This window comes from Muntiacus reevesi, chromosome 1 (genome assembly GCF_963930625.1).
Source record: "Muntiacus reevesi chromosome 1, mMunRee1.1, whole genome shotgun sequence".
Classification (NCBI taxonomy): domain Eukaryota; kingdom Metazoa; phylum Chordata; class Mammalia; order Artiodactyla; family Cervidae; genus Muntiacus; species Muntiacus reevesi.
The window spans coordinates 33,462,127-33,471,464 of record NC_089249.1 but is presented as its reverse complement, the minus strand read 5'-3'; the positions used below and the strand labels follow the sequence as shown (position 1 = coordinate 33,471,464).

The 9,338-nt window shown below is 39.9% G+C and overlaps 1 protein-coding gene across 1 annotated transcript; it reads right to left on the bottom strand.

Annotated features, from left to right (window-relative positions):
* Positions 1–600: 600 nt before the first annotated feature.
* KCNJ8 (potassium inwardly rectifying channel subfamily J member 8) lies at positions 601–9,103 on the bottom strand. Its single transcript, XM_065940545.1, has 3 exons — positions 8,745–9,103; positions 7,500–7,940; positions 601–2,624 (listed from the first exon to the last, which is right to left on the bottom strand). Exons 2-3 carry the CDS (start codon positions 7,871–7,873, stop codon positions 1,724–1,726), a joined length of 1,275 nt encoding a protein of 424 aa, XP_065796617.1. The 5' UTR covers positions 7,874–7,940; positions 8,745–9,103; the 3' UTR covers positions 601–1,723.
* Between the last annotated feature and the right edge of the window lie 235 nt (positions 9,104–9,338).

Genomic DNA, 9,338 nt, shown 5'->3' with positions numbered 1-9,338 from the left:
TGGTATACAAGTCTGGAATTCAAAGGAGTAGTTAAAATTTTTTAGAGATGATTAACTTGGTAACCTGAGAAACAATTTCCATTCATCTGGTAAGATGCATGAGTCTTTTGTTTAAGATTTGTTGTTGTTTAGGTGCTAAGTTGTGTCTGGCTCTTTTGCAACCCCATGGACTGAAGCCTGCCAGGCTCTTCTGTCCATGGGATTTTTCAAGCAAGAATGAAGTGGGTCGCCATTTCCTTCTCCAGGGGATCTTCACAATCCAGAGATCGAATCCAGGTTTCCTACATTGCAGGCAGATTCTTTGTCATCTAAGCCACCAGGGAAGCCCACAGAACATTCTAAAACTTGGAATGAAATGAAATCAACATGAAAATTTTAAAACATAGTTCCTTTGGAATAACAGATCTCAAAGAGAGGGGCTCTCAGAAGTGAGTATCAACATGTGTGACATCTCTTTCGTATGACTCTAAAAATGAATGTTTTTTTCCTTGAGCGTTCATTAGGGATAATTTTGTGAAAGAGAAACTGCAAAACTACAGTGAATACAAAGGAAATATTTTAATAAAATATTCACTATAATGGAGGCTCTTAAGAAGTGAGAAGCCAAAAGAAGTAGATGTCCTTTGGGGGAATTCAGTCCTAAGTGAGAAAGGAATGTTCTTAGCTGTTCTCCAAAGCTCTTTGCCTGGTTCTGCCAACAGGTGGCCATGAAAGGGACAGAGAAACCTCTGGAGGTCACTGTGAAGAACAAAGTGAGTGAACAGAATCCACTTAGAAGTGATTAGAACTAAGCAGTTTTTCTGTGGGAAATCCAAAAATAAATTATGTTCGTATTTTCAAGACCCTGAATGATTTTCTGTTTCTGTTCATGTTTTCAAGACCCTGAATGAGAAGTTAACAGGAACTTTCATTCATCGATCATTTTGTGGGGTGATTTCTAGCTTTGAAACATTGAGCCTTACACTGCAATAAGCTGATTTAACAGAATAGGAATTTTGGTTTCTAGTTAAACGTCATTATGTTCATGTAGGAACATGATTAGAATTGAACTTAGTTGTTGTTTTCCAATTTCACAGATGTTCCTGACTAACATTTTAGTGCAATTTTCCTAATACTATTTCTCCTCATAATATACAATTTGAGAGAAAAAAATAAAATTCAATATTTAAAAATTAATCAGAAAATAAACAAAAAAATAAAAAAGGAACCAAGCAGCTTTTGCCTCAAGCTTTTTACCTGGTGCAGTTTAAAAAAGAGAGGGAAAGGGAGATAGGAAAAATACAGTTTTGGGTCCCCTTGCCCATTCTATCTCTTTTCCAAGGTGAACCATAGAAACAGACATCTGTGGTGTCACCCATTAAGCATTTCAAGCAGTATCATTTCTTGACCCACTTTCGTATTCAAGGTCTATTACTATTTGTGTAATTCTTGTGTTTCAAATGGACAGAAATGAGAGCATCTCCTCTGCATAACCTAAGCCCATCACTGAGGGTGATAGGGTGATATTGCAAGGGTGAAACAAGTGTGAGACAGGAACCCTCCACCGTGTGAGTTACCATTTATTGACACAGGAAGTGCTGCTGTTGGAATATGCATATTATTTAGTGTAATAAGATAAACAAGGACAAATTATTGTGTTTCAGCTCCAGTGCAATCTGTCCGCGCCCTGCAGAAACTCTTCAACAGTGGATCAAAGACTTTCTGGGGGTTGGTTGTCTTGCTGTCAGGATTCAGAAGTGTTCTGATTTCCCTCTGGAGTCATAAATTGCACCTTGGGCACCATGAGGGAAGAATTGTTCCGGCGGATGGAGTTGTTCCTTCTCATGGAATTGTTTCTTCTCATGGAGTTGCGCTTCCTCAGAGAATTCTGGTGGGACAATTCACTCTTCTGGAGGGTCTGGATAAGGATGGAGGGCTTCTCGTCCAGCTCTCGGGCACTGCATCTTGGAGCAGCTACTTTCACGGTGTTGCCGAATTTGGAGTAATCCACAGAATACACGCCTTCCTCTTCGGTCACAATGGACACGAAGCGATGGCCCCACTGGATCTCCTCAGCAATGTAGGAGGTTCTAGCTTGTGTAGTAATGCCAGTAGTTTCGACCACTCCTTCTAGAATCACGATGACCTCCAGGTCTTGGTTGGCCAGGTCAGTGGCCGAGATATCATACAAGGGGCTGCGCTTGTCGATCACATGGCAGATGATCAGAGGGGCCACCAGGAAAATGTTATTACTCTCAAGGGGGTTGTCAACAGGAATGTCCAGTTGGTGAATAGGTACCACCTCGCCTTCCGGGGTCGTGGTTTTCTTGACCACTTGGATACGCACAGAGGCACTGATGATCATGCTTTTCCGTAGGTCCCCCACGCGGAACATGAAACACAGTTTGCCATTTCGGACGGCGATTACCGCATGGCGGCTGAAAATCAAGGTTTCCGCCCTTCGATGAGCTTGGGCTGTTTTCATGAAAATGCAGCCCAACATGACCGCATTGATGATCAAACCCACAATGTTCTGTAGAATCAGGACTGTGATAGCCAGAGGGCATTCCTCAGTCATCATTCTCCCTCCAAATCCAATTGTCACTTGAACTTCAATGGAGAACAGGAAGGCAGAGGTGAAAGACCTGTAAGGAATGAGGTCAGAAAAGAGTACCATCAGTTCAGATTTTTGGATCATGAAATAACACGTGAAGTTGAATTTTTCATGCTCTTCTTTCAAACACTATTTAAAATTTTTTTTTCATTATTGTTGATTAACAATTTTGTGTTACTTTCTGGTATATAGCAAAGTGATTCAGTTATATATGTTCTTTTTTAGATTCTTTTCCATTATAGGTGGTTATATAATATTGAGTATAGTTCCCCATGTTATACAGTAGCTCTTTGTTGGTTATTCATTTTATATATAGTAGTATATATATATATTTTGATCCCAAACTCCTAATTTATTCCTCTCCCCTCCTTTCCTCTTTGGTAACCATAAGCTGATTTTCTACATCTGTGAAACTAGTTCTGTTTTGTAAAGAAGTTTATTTGTATCATATTTTTAGATTCCACATATAAGCTATATCATGATATTTGTCTTTCTCTGTCTAGCTTACTTAGTATGAGAATTTCCAGGTCCATCCACATTGCTGCAAATGGCATTATTTCATTCTTTTTTATGGCTGAGTAATATTCCATTATATATATGTGTGTGTATGTGTGTATACTACATCTTCTTTATCCGTTCACCTGTTCACGTCCAAAGGCTATTAAATACTTTTGGAAACACTAGCTAACTTAACATATCAAATGCCCTATTCTAAACACAAGCACTTGTTCATTTTCTCTCTTATCTGCATGTATCATTGTGAAATACTTCACTTTCACAAGTGAAAAGTGAAAGTGCAAATCGCTCAGTCGTATCTGACTCTTTGCCACCACATGGACTATAGACCATGGAATTCTCCAGGCCAGAATACTAGAAAGGGGAGCCTTTCCCTTCTTCAGGGGATCTTCTCAACCCAGGAATTGAACCCAGGTCTCCCACATTGCAGGCGGATTCTTTACCAACTGAGCTATCAGGGAAGCCCTTCACTTTCACAAAGGCATAGTTTATTTTGTTAAACTCCTCCAAGTCCATGTCTATTATTTATTGCCAAGCTGTATTTAAGTGACTCGAGTTATATGGAACATACTGAGTCATGAGTGAACTTTTTATTGTTTACAACCTTCAAAATCATATTCATTAGTGAACACTATGTACCTTATATAGGGAAAGCACAGTGCTAAGGAGTGGTATAAAACATACCATTCAAAATACTAGTATTTTTAAATAAAAAAAGAATGTTGTGCTATTTGGAATCAAACATGTTTTCTTATTGATTGTTTCCTTTTGTTCTCTAAGTGAGCTAGAGAATACTGAAGTTTTTACAGGAAGGATTTGAGGTAAATATCATTAAGTGACTGTCAAAATCATAACTAATAAGGGCACAAGTCCTCTCACTTCTGGCCTAGTTTCTGAAAGAGACACAAGGAAGGGGCCAACATGTGTCAGGATTTTCCTGCGAAGATTTTTCAAACTGTGCTTTTCTTCCTGATCACAGTGTAAACACTGATTTGGTAGTTTAGGGTGGACCTCCACAAGACTTTCAAAAAGCTTGCAGATAATTCAGATTTATCTCCCTAATTGAGAAGCACCACATTTGGTCACTTTTCTCTTTAATTTATTCACTTAAGTACATAACCCTTACTGCTGTGACTTCTTAATAGAAACAGTCTTAGTCATGTTTGCCCTCCACTCCAATTTCAAACTTCTCTAATTTTATAGATGATAGGTCAACTGTCAAAGCATTAGCTGTTTCTTAATGCCACACAGTGAGTGAGCAAAATGTTTAAATATTTGGATACTGAGTATACATACTATATTTTGGTGGGACACCATGAATGGTAAGCAAACACACGTAAGATGATTTTTTTTTCCTACTGGGCTCATAATCAGGGATTTTTGTTTTTTATTTAATCGAAGCATAGTTGATGTCGCAGATGATTCCTTTAACTTTTAAATGAAAAAGTGCCTTTCCTATCCGTTCTGTTGTTAAAATGATTCATGGAAAACCACAATGATTGCTTTTTGCACTAGCAAAACCATGGCAAAGAATAAGAAGAGATCCCAGAGAAAGGGCATGGACACAAAAGTGATTTCTGATAATGTATACATACTTCAGGCTTTCCCAGTGGCTCAGTGCTAAAGAATCTGTCTGCCAATGTAGGATATGCAGGTTCGATCCCTGGGTCAGGAAGTAGGAAATAACAACCTGAAGTAGGAAACAGCAACCCGCTCCAGTATTCTTGCCTGGGAAATCCCATGAAGAGGGGAGCCTGACAAGCTGTAGTTCATGCGGGTCACAAAAGAGTCAGACACGACTTAGCAACTAAACAACATACATGCTTCAGCAAGCAATGTAATGATGAATATGCCCAGATGTTTCATTTTAATGACTTAAGAGACTATTCATATGTGATTTGTGTATGTTATTTATTTATGAAAGAACTTGTTTCCAAACATTATATGGTGCAAGACTCAGTGTTTTAATGAACACCTGTTGTGCTAAACAACCTCAAGAGATCAAAGTGTTTTAGCTTCTGGTTTGTTCTGCTACAGAGGGAGTTAGGCTGAATAAGAAGAGGAAATACGTTGGTTTACTTTCTGACTCATGTTAGAAAGTCATCGACCTGAAAGGGAAGGTGAACCAGCCTAGAAGAAGAATGTTAAATATTATTTGGATACAATAGAGAATGTTCATTATAATAAGTTATTTTCAGTTCTGATGACAAGGTGGGACATTGAACTTATGAAAGGAAAGGAAATGCAAAAAAATTAGACATATTATTAGTCATGTTTTAAATCTCCTTTGGGGAAAAAATAGAAAGTTTTCTGTTTCTACTTTTTCTTTGGTGAAAAAGTATTATGTACAGTTGGTTATGATTAAAATTTATATTGCACTGAAGTATACATAGTACCAAAATGTTAAAATAAGTAAATTTTTTACATTAAAAGATGTCCAATAATATTTTTTTAGGTAAGAAGTAAAATTTAAAATGCTAAAGTTAAATCAACTATATTTCAATAGAAAGTTTAAAAATGTTTAGACAGTCATCTAATGAAAAATAAATAAATAAAATGCTAAAATTGTCACATTGCTAAAATCAAGTTTGTTTCATTGTATCGGCAACACTTTTTCTCATAGTGAATTGAATGTTCACACCAGCAGGAATCCATCAGAGGAATGAACATATCTCAAAACACATCTTGTTGAACAATAAAAGCTAGCAGTAAAACGGCTTTTAATAACCAGAGTACTCTGTCAAGTTCTTTTACAAAATCACTGAAAATATCTCCCTTGTAATGACATATCTTTAATCAATTGCCTAATGACTTTTTCCACAAGGAAAGCCAATATATTCATCTTGTGAATAAAATCTGTCATTTATTTTTCAAGGTTTATTATTTCTGTTTCTTTTATCTCATTTTATGTGTCTACTTCATGTTTATTAAAAGTGTACCTCGATAGGAAAATGATTCACCAATAGCAGTGCCAATAAACTTCTTAAAGAGAAATATTATAAGGATATCTGACCTATACATATCTGTTAAACATAGTATTTTGTTTCCTTTATATTTGGTGTACTGATGGTCATGTACATTTTTTTACCTGTATTTTCTTTGAGACAATAGTTTATGACAAGTTTAAGACAAGAAAATAATATCTAACTCGATGGTAAAGGCAATGGATCAATTCAATTTGGCTTTCTCTCCTCAAAATCTGAGCTGAAATCTGTGGTATGTGATCTCTGTGACAAATACTGCATGCCCATTTTGATAAGCTGGCATCTCAACTACTCAGGGAAGGGAAGAATGGGCAAATTTACAGTCTGTGTTTCTGCTTCTTGCAGTGGTATGCTAATTTGACATTTCAGGATCAGTAAAGGTTTTATTCTTTCCAGTTTCCTGACAGAACGGTGCCTGTTCAAGTTGCTTTGTTTTATGAATTCTGTGATTTTGGGATATTATTTGGAAAATGTCCTGGAAAAATTATTTGTATTATTACAAATATTTCTCTACAGGGTGAATATTTTTGCAATTGATGTTATCTTTTTCCATCTTTAAACAACAAAATTAAGAGACAAATCACCCCCAAGTAAATGTTCTTAGGCCATGTGAAAATATGAGAAGAGAATCACTGAAACCAAATTCACTTATCTTTGAAATATTTATGATATAAGAAAAAAAATTAGGGCAATTTAGGAACTGCCTCCCTATCCTACTAAACCTTTTAGAGAAAACCACAATGTTAAATCACTTCTACAGAATCTCTTCCATCAAAAATTTGGACCAATTTCTATCAAAGATTAGTTTTTTTCTAGTTCTGAATGTTAACATAACTTTTAATAGCTATTCAAGATCATCTTGATAAAGAAAAGCTTAATATATATTTCATTTCTGGTGGATTTTTTTTTTTAATTTAGATCCCCTCTCCATCAGGGTTTTCTTATTTTTTTTTTTTCATTACTTCTGAAAATGTCATGGGGAAGAGAAGTCATGGAACATTACTAGCATTTGCACAACATTTTTTGTTGATCAGAGATATTTCCTTGTAGATACTGGAACTATGGACAGCAGCTTTTTCAGACGGAAAACTAAAAGTGTGTTTTTTTTTTTTTTGAGCAAGGAACTAAGTGAAATGCTTTTTCAGTAACCAGTAAAATATTTTCAAGGCTAGCCCAAGGGATTGAAACTCTACATTTTCAAAGACTCCTCATCCAAGGCTGCACTCCAAAAATTTTTTAATACATCAGATTCGTTTTTTGTTTTTGCTATTTTATTTTTTTGCTTCTGAACGTACTAAAAGTCTTTAGTTCACTGTCAACAAAACAACAGAGAGAAGACAGAAAGGGCAGTTTCATCTATTTTTCTGTACTGTCTTCCACCCCGCCTCAGCCCGACGCCTTCTTACCTGACGTTAGTCACACACACGGTGGCCTCCAAGCCACTTTTCTCCATCCCGCTTTTCTCCATGTAAGCATAGATGTCCCCGTGGGCAAAGGCCACCAGCCACCACATGATGGCGAAGAGCAGCCAGCTGCAGAGGAACGACATGGTAAAGATGACCAGGGTGTGGCGCCATTTCAGGTCCACCAAGGTGGTGAAGATGTCCTGGAGAAACCGTCCTTGCTCCCGGATGTTCTTGTGCGCCAGGTTGCAAGCCCCGCTCTTGGCGATGAAGCGGGCCTTGGGGAGGCGGTCCCGGATGCGCGGTTTGCGCAGGTTCTCCGCCGCGATGCGCGCCAGCACATACTCCTCGGGGATGATGCTCTTCCTGGCCAACATCGTCCCGTCACCATAGCCAGCCTAGGCACCTGTCTGCGACCTGCCTCTCCTTCCCTCGAGACCCGTCCTGCGGGAGGGAAACCAAGATTAAGAACTACCCACCTCCCCCTTCTTCGACTCTTCCGTCCTTGCATGGAGGGTGTGTGTCTATACCTTACAGGTGGCGTGCAAAGCTAAAGGTATGATCTTATAGTGCATGAGTTCTTAGATCTCGGGAAAATTACTTGGTCTGAACCAGAACTGTTTTAATAGCCCTTATCGTTTTGAACACTTAAGGGCACAGCCTTAGTTAAAACCCGGAGCCTTCCTGTAAAGAGCAGCTTTAATGATATTTCTGAGATTACCCGCGTTTGGACATTACTGCCAAAACCCAAGCGCACCGCGACCGCGAGGAAAACTGAGGCCAGCTTGGTATCACGATCTATTTAGTAAACTACTCACATGATGTAGCAATATTAAAAGTGGAGAGGGGGATTCTTTTTCTGTTCTTTTTAGAAGTAGGCAAAGAAAAGGCCGTGGACACTCCTGCACAGTATAAATAACAACTCGACAAAATAATAAGCACTGTGTTAATGTAATTTTACGAAGAGGTATTTTACATTTCAAAGAAGTATGAGTTGCATTAAAAAAAATTCCCATTTGAACTCATAATGTAATAACTTGAACTTCTTTATGACAAAGAGATCAACCATACAAGCTGCAGGAAAAACCCGGATAACAGCCTGCCGGCTGCGTAAAGAGTTCATTAAAAGAATGTGCCCCGAAAATCCCTCCGACGCTGTCAACCTCGCCGGTGTTTTGCATTTTAAATCTTTTGCGGGTACGCGCTCAGCCTCCCCCACCCCTCCCCCGGAGGAGTGTTGAAACTTACAGACTCCCGGCCGCAGGCTGGGCGGCCGCAAGTCCCCGCACTCGCCGGCCCGCCGCGGACAGGTCCCTTGCTGTCCCATCTCCGCCCGCGGGAGCGGTAACTGCGACTGCCGGAGGGACCGATCGGGGGCCGCGCGTCCTAGGGAGAAGACTTAAAGTAATAAAAGGTGCAATTGAATCTGCACCCGCTGGGGCGGGCTGGAGGAAGGGGGATGGTTGTAGCTTTCCCCCCTCCCCCTGCTCGGCTGTAGCCCTGGGCTGCTGCCGGGGGCGGAGGAGGGGTTGCGGGGAGAGGAGCTGTGGGTGATGCGCCACAAATCAGACTCCCAGTTCGGGCTTTGACGCGCGCCAGCCCTCTGAGGCAGCCGAAATTCCGAGATGGGGGCGGGAGGGGGTGCCGGGGGGAGGCGAGTCCGGGGGAGTTAGGGAACCAGCCTGGGGGAGGGGCGGCGGGGGAGGGCGGGGCCTGCAGAGCCGGCTCTTTCCCCAGTAGCCGAGACCCCCTGACGCCAGCATGAATTTGAAAGGCTCCCAGCTTAGGGGAGAGAACTTAAGAGTTCGAGTGCATTGACGTAAAGAGATTTTTTTTTTTTTT